Raw genomic sequence first — 13,289 nt, forward strand, 5'->3', positions numbered from 1 at the left:
GGATTGTGGTCGGTGCGGGCTCGATGGGCCGAATGGCCTCTTTCTGTACTGTAGGGTTTCTATGATTCTATGAAAGTAGAAAGAGTGCAGAAAAGATTTACTAGGATGCAATCGGGACTTGATGGATTGAGTTATAAGGAGAGGCTGAATAGACTGGGATTTTTTTCTTGAGTGTAGGAGGCTGAGGGGTGACCTTTATAGAGGTCTATAAAATAATGAGGGGCATAGATAAGGTAGATGTCAATATCTTTTCCCAAAGGTAGGGGAGTCTAAAACTAGAGGGCATAGGTTTAAGGTGAGAGGGGAGAGATACAAAAGTGTCCAGAGGGGCAATTTTTTCACACACAGGGTGGTGAGTGTCTGGAACAGGCTGCCAGAGGTAGTAGTAGAGGCGGGTACAATTTTGTCTTTTTAAAAGCATTTAGATAGTTACATGGATAAGATTGGTATATAGGGATGTGGGCAGTTGGAATTAGCTTAGGGGTTTAAAAAAGGGCGGCATGGACAAGTTGGGCCAAAGGGCCTGTTTCCATGCTGTAAACCTCTATGACTCTATTATGTTCTTAGTAAATGTGGACTCAGATTAATTTATTTTGAAATGAGCATTGTGAGAGCCATCATGGCCTTGTTGCCCATGGACCCAAAATTTTGGTGTGAAGAGAAAGTAAAGTAAAATTGAGGCAGAAGCTCTGCTGGGACAGGGCAAGAGACAAAATTCGAATGCCATTCGGGCCATCTGGGTTTTGGCCTCGTTTGCACTTTAACCCGAGATCCTGTTGGGAAACAGGTCATAGGGTCTGCTCACCTGTCAATAAGGTAAGATTTTGGGACAGTGTTTGGAAGTGTTGCTGGTTTGTTCAAGAGTTTTATCCAACAAAGCATCTAGCAATGTAAGGAATTAATGCAAAGAGTCTCTCATCAGTCACACAAGGATATACGCAACAGCAACTCAATGCCAAGGGCATTTTTTTATTTTGCTGATGGGGAAAGTTTTGCTTTTGGCAACTCTCATTTTATGACCTAATTTCTGAACTTGGGCACTCAATGCAAACTTTTATCTTGGCACTTCATGGATATACGAATGGGTTTCCAAATATAGATTGTTTTGTATAAATCCATCATATTGAGAATATGATGATTGGAGTGATTTAGGATATATAGCCAGTAGGTTCTTCCCTTCTTGCCTTGTAAAGATGCTATTGGGTCTTTTCCTTGAACTGCTGCAGTCCTTGTCTTATATTTTAAGAAAGCCCCAAACAGCTGACATGATTAATTACCCATTAAGAATTAATTATATTCTTTTGAAAAGGATAAATTACTTTTCAACCTTTTAAGAGATTTTATCACAATCAGAATATCAGAAGCCCTAAATCATTAAGTTGTTCACACCAAAGGGTTCGTTGGTAAGGGAAATATTGAAATGCACATTTATTCAGGAAAATAAAGAGTAATATTTTTAATCGACATGCTTCTCATCACTAGTGGATTATCTGGCTCAAGCGTTTGACATTCTCCTGAATGATCTGAAGACAGATGAAGGCAAAGCTTTGTTCTTGGAGTACCGAGCAATGCAGATTATTCTTTGTTACTTGAAGCCTTCTAATAAAAGTCTGCTGTGCAGTGCTGTTGACATCATTCTACAGATGACAATGGAGTCCAGTAAGTATATGTATTTTCTACATTACAGCTCAGAATAATAAGTCAAGAATTTCCATTGAAACAGCCTCATTGGCACATTTTCAACTTTTAAGTGTTAATTTTTTAAATGTTGCTTTCTTAATCAGCAATGTATATGTACTATTGATAATTCCTTACCTAATGATTTAGATTAGAACGTGATTATAAAGGCCATTTTTTAAAGTCTGTTGCAAACATAATAGATGGAGTTAACTGTAGCACTCGGTCTCAAAATGACTTGTGAAATTAATTTGCATGTACTTGGTCTTTTGTTAAGTACACATATACACTAGATATTCTTATGAATTGATGGGAAAATAATGTAGTGTTTCATTCAGTTATGCTATATAGGTACCACAATATATGGTGTTACAAATTTTGAATCTGCCTTAGATATTTGAGATTAGTAGTGCTGTCATTCCCAGAAGCAGTCTCATGAGTCTTGTGTTCAAAAATGGACTCTTATTTCCAGATATCAAAGCATACTCTCGTTCATAACCTAATACTCCCTTGTAATCTGAATTGGATATTGTGTCTTCTGCATGTGTCCAGATGTGTGCTCCTCAATCTTTCAGTCTTAAGACACATGGTCAGATATCAAAACTATCTGTGCTCCTTTCTTCACTTCAAACCTTCTTGTGAGTAATTGCAATTGTCATTCGTGCTGCCCTCTCCTGGTTAGTAAAAAGTTCCTTGCTTTTAGTCCACTACATCCTATTGTCATAGTGAAAGAGGAGGCGCTGGCTGAGCTGCAAAATGATAGAGAAGAGATACTAGAATTGCTGGTGGCACTTAAAGTTGGTAAGTCATCAGGACAGGATAGGTTGCATCCAACAATACTGGGGTAAGTAAGGGAGGGGATTGCAGAGACGCTGGCCATAATCTGAAATCCTCTTTCGATAAGAGATGGTGCCAGAGGACAGGAGAATGTTACACTCTTGTTCAGATGAGGATGTAAGGATAAATAAGCTAATTAGTTTAAACCTAGTAGTGGAAAACTTTTAAAAATGATAATCCAGGACAGATTTAAGTCATTTGAAAAGGTGTGAACTGATTAAGGTAAACCAGCAAGGACTTGATAGAGCCAAATCATGTTTAACTAACTTGATTGAGTCTCTTGATGAGGTAACAGAGAGGGTTGATAAAGTTAATGCTGATGATATGGTGTATATTGACTTCCAAAAAAATGTTTGGTAAAGTACCATGCAATAGAATAGCTCGCAAAGTTGAAGTTCTTGGAAAAATTGGGACAATGGCAGCATGGATGCAAAGTTGACGGAGATACAGGAAATAGGTTTTTGAATTGGAGGAAAGTATACAGTGGAGTTCCCCAGAAGTTGGTGCTAGAGCCATTGCTTTTCTTGACATATATATTAATGGCCTGGAATTTGATTTGATTTATTATTGTCGCATGTAATAGTATAGTGAAAAGTATTGTTTCTTGCACGCGATACAGACAAAGCACACTGTACATAGAGAAGGAAAGGAAGAGGGTGCAGACTGTAGTGTTACAGTCATAGCTAGGGTGTAGAGAAAGATCAACTTAATACGAGGTAGGCCCTTTCAAAAGTCTGATGGCAGCAGGGAAGAAGCTGTTCTTGAGTCAGTTGGTACATGACCTCAGACCTTTGTACCTATTTCCCGACGAAAGAAGATGGAAGAGAGCATGTCTGGGGTTAAGAAGTCATACAGACCCTGAGCTTAATAAGTAAAAGCATAAAAAACAAGAACAAGGGAGTTACGATTTACATTTCTAAGACACTTTTTTGTCCTCAACTGGAGTATTGTTTTCCATTTTGGTAACCACGTTTTTGAAAGGATTCGAAACGATTGGAGAGGGTGCAGAAAAGATTTACAAGAATAGTACTGGGGATGAGGGACTTCAGTTACATGGATATATTTCAGGAACTGAGTTTGTTCTCCTTTGAAATGAGAAGGTTGAGAGGAGATTTAATAGGGATGTTCAAAATCATAAGGGTGCTCCTCAGAGTGGGCAAGTCCAATGCCCTACTGGAGAGCAAATGTGACTGCAGAATGCCATCCTCAAATGTGAGTCAGGGCATGGTGGTTATGTGCTCCATGGTTTTGTCATGGATTCCACAGGCACAGTCAGGCGAGGCGCTACTTGTACATTAGGTGGCTACATCTGCTCGTATTCTATTGATGGTTGTCTGCATGCTCTGGAGTAGATTGAAGCTTGCTTGTTGAAATGATGGGTCCTAGACAGTGTGTTTATTTGTGAGGATGCTTTCTGCCCAAGCTTTCCTCCAGATTTCATTACTGTTATAGAGTTGTAGATGTTCATTCATGCCCAGAGGGGGTTTCGAAGAGCCAAGTGGTGACTAGCAGGATCTTGAAGGTCTCTTAAAATGGGCAAGTCCAAGTTGCTGCCAACTCGAGTTAATTTTCTACATGTTGCTGCATCTGATTGAATAGAGGGAAAGGCAACATCCAAGGCCTTCACAAGGTGTGCCCAGAACTGCTCTCAGTACCCCAGGTGCATGAAACCCAAATCTCTTTGGACTTCCATAGTTTCTAGCTTTTCGTCATTTAGACATTACTCTATTCAATTGTTTTTAGGCCTAAAGTGCACAACCTCTCATTTATTTGCCTACATTGAAATCCATTTGCTGCAGTTTGCCCATTCACTTAATCTATCCATATCCCTGTATAATTTTATGCTTCCGTCTACATTACTCACATTTTCTAGAGGTTTAGGACAATAACACTTTATCATTCAAAAAAATAACATGGCTTTCTAAGTTCATCTCTGGTTTTTCACAGCGAAGAACAGGAACTTCCTGAGTTTGGTGGAGTTACTTCGGGAAATACAACTAAGTATTTGCAATAGATTCTTTCCAGGGAGTGATGGATGAATCATTAGTACAGAAAAACAAACCAGCATGGTGTAAATAAATTATTGGTGAAGAGAGTGCAGCAAGATTCTTAAAAGGATGAGGAATGCCAAGTTCTACTTCATGGTATTGGACTGCATTCCAGATGTGAGGCATTCTGAAAAGATGTCTTTTACTGCTTGACATTCAGGAGCACGTTATTGTTTAAAAAGTGAATGAGTACACATGAATACACTAACGTTAGTGTACTCATATGTACTCATTCACTTTTTAACCAAAGTGAGGGGAGATAACCTGCTGCTCTTACTTTAGCCTTGCCCACATATGACTTCACACCCACAACTGAATTGCCCTCTAAAATGACCTAGCCTAGCAAGCCAAGCAGTTGCATCAAAACCAATAGTTTAAAGTCAAAAAGGAATGTAATGGGACGCTCCATTTAGCATTGACCTAGGTACCAGAAATTACAGTGGTACACCCAACCCTGTCGACCCTGCAAAGTCCTTCTCACTAGCATCTTGGGCTTGTGCCAAAATTGCAAGAGATGTCCAATTGACTAATCAAACATCAACCTGATATCATACACATATACACACTGAATCATACCTTACAATGGCTCAAACATCACCATCACTATTCCTCAGTATGTGCTGTCCCACCGGAGGACCTGGCATCACAGTGGTACATGGTTGTGAGGGAATTGCCCTGGGAATCCTTCAACTTTGACTCCAAATCCCCTGGAGTCACATGTCATCAGGTTAAACACAGGCAAAAACAATCTGTTGATCATCATAAATCACTATCCCCACCACCACTCTCAACTAATTAATCATATTACGATCAACTATGATGAAACATCTTCAGCTGCTTCATCAAAGTCAGAAATGGTTATTTTTGCACAATGTTCAGGACCATTCATGACTCTTCAGATCCTAAAGTAGCTCCTACGTAATAAGAGACAGGCAATGTTCAGGCTTGGGCTGATAAGTGGCAAGTAGCATTCATGCCATGCAACTAGCAAGCAATGACCATCTCCAACAAGAGAGAAACTAACCCCTTCTCCAAGACATTTAATAGCATTACTATCACGGAATCAACAACTTCAACATCCAGGGGTTACCATTGACCAGAAACAGAATTGGGCCAGCCATATAAATGTGGCTACAAGAGCAAGTCAGAGGCTGGGGATTTTTTGGTGAGTAAATCCTCTCCTGATTCCCCCAAATCTTTTTCATCTACAAGGCAGAAGTCAGGAATGTGATTAAATACTTTACACTTGCCTAGTTGAGTAAAGCTCCAACAACAATCAAGAATCTCAACACCATCCAGACAAAGCAGCCTGCTTGATTGGCACCCCTTCCACAAACCTTCATTCCTTCTACCACCCATGCATAGTGCCAGCAGTGTGTACCATCTACAAGATGCATTGCAGCAATTCACCAAGGTTTCTTTGATAGCAGCTTCCAATCCCATGACCTCTCCTGTCCAGAAGGACAAGGGCAGCAGACGCACGTGAGCACCACCACCTGCACATTCCCCTCCAAGCCACACACTAATATTTGTTTAATGATATAAAAGCATCGATCACTCATCAGGGATTGAGTAAACAGGTTGTGTGTTCATTTATTGAGACAAGCACATGATAACATATATGCATGGATATAAAGCTTGAAGACATCAGTAACCAAACTTTGTGTGCTGCGTTCTGTTCACAGGTCAAGGTGAAACTAAGACTGGAGCATATACTGCTAGCATGCTGCTATCCTTAAAAGCATATTACAACACCCCCTTTTTAAAGATACTTTTCCACCTAAAGAAGTATGACAGTTTATAATATATGTTAATGTTGAGTTGCCATTTCCTAAGTGTAAAGAGTAGATGAATCTATGCTCTTAAGCGTAGAGATAATCTGCTGTAATGCCCAGATCTTGTAATGGTAACCTCATCTGGAGATTTCTTTAATAGCTCTCAGTAATCTGTGTGGTTGTCATTCTTGGATGTTGTTCCTGGTTGCATTTGGGATTTGGTCTTCAATGCAATAGGGCTGCACAGGAACTGGAATGGACCTGATTAATTCTCAGTTATACCTCATTGTTACAACTTTGTGTGTAATGACATCATACAGCCTCAGTTCTGAACAAATGTGTCACCTCGACTGGTTGCCACGTACCTTTTGGGGATCCTGGATGTGGACTTATTGCCCCAACTGTAAACTTGGCAATTCTACACTCATTTTTATCATGAACGCTGGCTGAGAGTAGCAGAGAGTGCCATTGCGCATGTGTGGGTCTCTAGCAGCAGAGACCTGTCACTCAGTCTCTGCTGCTCTCAGCTTGCCTCCATTGTTATCCACAGCCTGCACATTCCACAGCCTGACCTGTCCTACCACCCCACCCCGCGATCTGACCCCCCCCTTCCCCGCAGCCTCTATGGCACCCTCTATGAAGGAGTGTTCAGCTTAATGGTCTCTGTAGGTTCGTAAAATTATAATGTTTATGCTTCTGATAATGCAGTTTCAGTGCTTCAAATAGGTATTGGTGGTTTTCGTGCCCTAGGAAAGGCACATCCTTTCTCAACAGTCCCCATGATGATGAGGATTTTTGAGTGAAATTGGAAATGTATGGAGACAGAAAATAAGAGAGACCTAGACATCTTTGAAGATTGTCCTTATCGTGAAGAGTTAGCATAGATTTAATATCCTATAATTTACTTGGATCGGGACATAGTCCAGCACGAGAATAAATGAAAGTGATGAAGCTGATCTGCTGTGTGTTGATGCTGCATGTTGATGGCAGTGCCAGGGACCAGGGTGTCCATGCCCATGGGACACCACCCCCTTGCCGCCTGACCCTCTGGGGGGGCCCTAATTTTTTCCCCCCACTTTGCTCCAGCAGGGTTGTCCTGATAGTTCCCCAAAAGTGGGGACCTACTGGAGTGTAATGCTCTGGTGGGGTGGGAGAGGCTTGCGGGCCCGGAGAATTCAGTCCCGGGCCCGCTAATCACATTAAAATGACATTAAAATAGATGCAAATAACTTGCCTTTCTTCCCAGCGGTTTCCAGGGCAGATCTGATGGCGCCAGAAATCCGGTGCTGAGAGATGCACGAGCTGTGCGAATTCCGTGCATGCCCAGGGACTCTGACCACACTGCACTAGAAAACCAGCACGGCGGGGTGGGAGAATCGCCCCCAATGTTTTTGACCTCATTAATGAACTTGGCTATGCCAAGTCTGTCTCTAACAGACAGTAATGTTCCTCAAGCAGATCTACAATTTCTTTACAAACAGTTAATGTAATGACAATTTCCCAAACACACAGCACGCAACATCTGTTATCTTTGCTCTTGTTGATGAGCAGTGAACGAATCTTGGCTCAGTTGAAGCATATTTGCAGTTGACCATGGGAAATAACAAGCTACTTTTACTATCCATTCTGTAAATCAAGAATGATGTGGATCAAAATATAGACTGTCACCAAACAATATCAGAGTTTATGGCATCAAAGACTCTCAAAGTCACTTTGTGTCTTGCAGTCTTAAGGAAGAAACTTTTATATATTACTATTTTGCAATTTAATGTTTAGCTTTTTTGATCTCTTAGCTATAATGTTGTTTTGCTGACTTTATTATTTGAACAGATTCAATTTAATTGAATTTTGTCATGCCCCTTTTTGTATTCTTTTAATAGTTTTTTAAAAAAAAATTAAAATGACATTTATTTCTGAAACTTCAGCTCAAGGAAAGGCCGCCAAAATACAATTCCGCCCATCGTCCCGTTTTAATAAGTGTGGTTCTGGCTGTTTGATCCTCGGTCTCTATATGTACAGTTCTAGAGCAGCTTTTCAGTGTTCCATGAACTGGAATCCTGATTTACTTTTCTCTCCACAGCTTAGATCTTCTGTAAATTATGGTGTCCTCATTATCAGTCTGGCTGATGCTAGTTAATTTAGCACAAAAGAAGAATTAAATTCAGGAGTGCATTGTTTAATACCACTTACCCACTTCTTTAACATAACACTGGATTTTATGAAAGCACCAGGAATCCTGCCACCAGAGATAAAAGCTGGATGCAAACCCACTTTGGAGGTCAGCAGGTCCAAGTCTACATCTTATCAGCAATAAATTAAGTGGCTGTGGCTGCCACCCTTATTAAGGACAGTTGTCCCACAGCCTCCCAGCCAACCAGAGATCTCAGCAGCACCAATGTTAGTGATGGTCACTGATGGGACTGCTTCTACTGGATGAGGTAAGTGGGGTCTAAGGCACTGAGGCAAATCAAGCAGGCCTCGACAAGTAGATAGTCATTGAGGGCAAGCAGAGCTATTACTGCAGAGGCAGCCATGACTGCAGGGTGACCCCTCGAAGCCATAGAGTGCTCAAAAATGTTTGCGAGCTGGTCTCCTGATATAGCAGGTGGTCCCTATGCAGTGAAGATGTCAGCAAAGATGGGAACAGGTCTTTTGTAGGCTACTTATGTGGCAAATTGGACTCTGGGCAGCAGCCATTTAACACCTTTCTCGCTACTGACAAGATACAATGGTAGCGGACAGACTATGGATACAACGTCCACTGTCCTTGCCATACTTTCCAGCACTTCTAAAGAAAGGTTCTTGACCCGACAAGTTAACTGTTTCTCTCACCACAGATGCTGCCAGACCTGCTGGATATTTCTAGTATATTCTGTTTGTATTTCAGAATTCCAGAATCCAGCATATTTTACTTTTAAAGCTGGTTTGTAATATTTTACAGATGTACCAGAATGTTCATAAGAGCACAAGCAGTACAGCCAGTTATTTCCATTAAATTATGAGTTTTTAAAAATTATTTTGAATTCATGCTAATGCAGTGCTTAATTTTATGAAGAACAGAAGAGTTCAATTATATATCATTAAACAAAACAAAAACATGGCGCTAAATAGAAGCCAATGATTTTGGTCAAATGGCCAACTTTTAATGTATTTTAAAAAAGGTAAAAGAAGCACCTTTTACACAATCAAAAAGTTGCAGAATCATTGAAACTGAAAAGAATTTAAGTGGGGAAGAATGAAAGAAGGAACATGTTGTATTACTGTAAGCTTCTTTGTTTTTGTGCAGGATATTTGCAGCATTTCCTCCAGGCATGTAGCACTGAAACCTGGTTCTGCACTTGTTCCATGCTTCTGAGAAACTCTAAACTGGAGATACAAATTCTCGAGAAACTCAGCGTCATCCTACAGAAACTCTCTAAACTAAAGTATGAAAAATTACATCTTGCTGAATTGACTGAAATGTGCAAAGTATAATTTAACAAATTTAATGAGCAATTTTGTATAATTTAACTTGACTTTTATTTATAACAGTAATTGTTCTTCAGTGTGTTTGTGACTTCTAGCAATAACAATTTTACAAAGAAGGAATTAGTTCTTAGACCCCCGAATGTGTGAAAGGGTTTGAGCACCTTGCATTCCAGTTTTTTCCCTTGGTTATTTTTGATTCTCACTAATACTGTGAGCAATTTTAGACATGACTAATATTTAACATTTTTTGTGATTTAAGATGACTCCAAACCACATTATGTGCATGATACCTAAGCGCACAATTCATTTTTATAGCTTTTTAAAAAATCAAACTCTGCATTGAAGCTGAGGCAAGTAATTGCAGTACTTGAGATTAATCTTCTGGTTCAGATTATGAGTAGGAGATTGGATGTCAAATGAACCTCGTAACCCAAAAAAAATGGAAAATCAAAACCAACTTGTATTAGAGAACTAGCTTTGCTGTTTTTAAAACACGAATTTATATCAATTTCAGTTTATGACTACATTTTTCAGCAGACAATTTAACATCTCTGGATGAGGACCAGCCCCAAAACTTTGTTGTCTAAACCCTCAGTGGCAGAGTGTAATGCTATTGGACGGAGAGACTAATTACAATGTGTACTTTCTTTACAGGAGTAATAAGAAATTATTTGAATTGTTCACCATCCACATTCTGATTCAAGAGTTACACAGAACTACAGATCCAGAGCATACCTTCCTGGCTATCAACCTGCAGTCCATTATGTTTAACCTCGGCATGACTAAAGTCACTACTTTGGCCGGCAGTCCGGGCAACAGCCATTCAAATCAGTAAATATTTATCCATGTAGACTAAAACATTCTGGGTTTTTTTGTATTTTTACCATCACCTTTGAGTTATCTGGGTCTAATTTATCAATAGTTCACAGATTTTTATACTTTACTACATTTTATAGAAACTTGTTTTAACGTATATATTTTTAATTGAAACCATTGGAAAAATTAGATTGCTTCGTGGAAGTGGAATTCTTACCTCTAAATTATTGGGCTTCTGTCCCTATATGTCAGCTGCTATCATTCATACCTCCAAGTTGGATTGTGGATTGGAGTCTTGCCAGGAACTCATCTGGGCTGACATTCCAGAACAACGTAAGAGTTTTAACAACACCAGATTAAAGTCCAACAGGTTTATTTGGTAGCAAATGCCATTAGCTTTCGGAGCGCTGCTCCTTCGTCACATGGAGTGGATATCTGACTCCATCAACGCTCCGAAAGCTAATGGCATTTGCTACCAAATAAACCTGTTGGACTTTAACCTGGTGTTGTGAGACTTCTTACTGTGTTTACCCCAGTCCAATGCCAGCATCTCCACGTCATTCCAGAACAAACCCAAGGGAGAGCTTTGTGATGGGACATTCAATCAAAGTTCTGTTTGCCTGTTCAAAATGTAGAAGAGCAAGATAGTCTCCTGGTGTACTGGCCAACATTTCTCCCTCAACCAATATGACCAGGACAAATTAAGTATCGGTTGGATGTTGCTGATGTGGAATGGCTGCTACGTTTGCCAATAGTGTAGCCGCTGCAGTCGGAAGGTGGTTCCTCTGTGAAGCACTTTTTGTTAAGGTTTAAAAAATATGAGAACACATTTTTTAATTTTTTCATGGGATGTGAGCGATACTAACAAGGCCATCATTCATTGCCCATCCCTAATTGCTCGAGGTAATGATGGGCCACCTTAAACTGCTACAGTCCATGGCCTGAATTCTCCGATGTCGCATGTCCTAAACCACTGCCAGCGAGAGCAAAGAATTAGGTGCTCAGCCAAATCTCCAATCACCCAGCGGGCCCGCAGAATCCCAGCTGTGGGCAAGGTCTGAGAATTCCAGCCCATAAATACAATTACTTTTCTTATTTCATTTTTCCAAAGTACTAGTTAAATGTATTTACCACATTAAATAATTTGTTGTGCACCAAATAAATTCTCAACATTGTATAAAATTCTGGAGTGCATCAGAATTTTCTTTCCTGTCCTCCGCCTTCATGCTATAATATAATTCTTTGACCAGCAAGAGCCATGCCTTATCAAAATGAACATTTTTCTCATGTTCCCAGATGTTGTCAGTGGGTTAGTTGAGCTTGAAGGCCATTACATTACATTTCTGTAATATCTATTTCTGTATGTCACTGATTTATGATTAAGAGCAGATTCCTAATTAGTTGATATTAGGCAATTTTGTTTAATTCCTCCCTCTAATTTACTTTTTCCACTTTTAATATTTCCATTGTTATGATGCTGTGCCTCTTTTTTATGATTCTTCAACTTTCAACTGACTGGAAATTTTGCAATTTAAATTGAGACAGAGCAAACTGCTTAAAATGCAAAGCTCATTCTAAGTTGGAGGTGAAAAACCAACAAATCACTCTGGGGATTGTGATATGAGAGAGGTGTTTTCTATAATCCAGAGAACTATCTAAAACTCATAGCTATCTCAGGAAGAGACATTAAAATGCAACGTACTGGTTATTGAAACAATGGTTGCCACAGACAGACATCTTGGAAATACAGAATGGATGAACTATTTTTGAGGTGAGACTGTCACCCATTAGAGAGAGATTGCAAGTGATGTAGGTGGTATCAAGAAGGTTTTCAGCAGAGAGTCTCTCCACCTCTCTCTTGGACTCAGTGTGTCACCCAGTTCGAGAAGCCACCTATACCAGAAACCTAACAGTGAACCAAGATCATGAATAATTGCAAAATCTCCTTCATCTGACCACATTTAGGAAAGCAGCTAACATAAATCCTCTATAATGTTTAAAAAAGGACAATCAAATGACACTTAAATGTATATTCTTTTATCTTTTTTAATTGGACTCTAATTCCCCTTATTTCTGATATGCATGTGTGTGGGGGGGGGGGATGCCTCAGGACTGCATGAAGGCAGAATGCTTGACGTCGCATTGTTATTTTTCTCGGAATTAAGGGTCAATAAATTTGCTCTTTGACTCAAGTAAACCTTGTTTGATTGGCTCCTTATTGCTCGTAGTTTAAATAATTAAATACATTCTGATTTGGAAAAGATTATATTCTTGTGAAAAAGAAACGTTTACCTTTGGCAATACCAACCAAGGAGATTGAATAGAGGGGAGCTCATTCACCTCTTCTCATCTGATCATAACAACATTACCCTCCTGACTAAGATTAATTAACTAAATACCAGTCAAGAACTGGAAGTTTCTACCTTGAGTCTAGGTAACTAATGCCACACAACTTTATGTAATTGCACACTGAATTGCTGGGGAGTTCAAAATAGATTTGCTTTTCAGTTTTTCTGTTTATGTTCCAGGTTTACAGATTTTTTTGGTAAAGCACAGAGTGCATTTTCAGTGTCAATAAAAGTAAATTGGAAATGTTTTGACCATTTTGGTTTTGTGCTACAAACTTAAAGCTAACAAGCAGCCATCTAATCAGTCTCTGCCATTTTAT

General features: G+C 39.7%; 1 protein-coding gene across 1 annotated transcript in view; it reads left to right on the top strand.

Moving 5' to 3' along the window:
* Positions 1 to 12,815, top strand: part of LOC144500054 (coiled-coil domain-containing protein 138-like) — a 101,609-nt gene extending 88,794 nt beyond the window's left edge. The window contains exons 13-15 of the mRNA XM_078222816.1: positions 1,483 to 1,659; positions 9,624 to 9,762; positions 10,460 to 12,815. Coding sequence (XP_078078942.1) covers positions 1,483 to 1,659; positions 9,624 to 9,762; positions 10,460 to 10,640 — 497 coding nt within the window. The 3' untranslated portion in view covers positions 10,641 to 12,815. The remainder of the gene's footprint in view (positions 1 to 1,482; positions 1,660 to 9,623; positions 9,763 to 10,459) is intronic.
* Positions 12,816 to 13,289: the final 474 nt, after the last annotated feature.

Source organism: Mustelus asterias, chromosome 10 (assembly GCF_964213995.1).
Source record: "Mustelus asterias chromosome 10, sMusAst1.hap1.1, whole genome shotgun sequence".
Classification (NCBI taxonomy): Eukaryota; Metazoa; Chordata; class Chondrichthyes; order Carcharhiniformes; family Triakidae; genus Mustelus; species Mustelus asterias.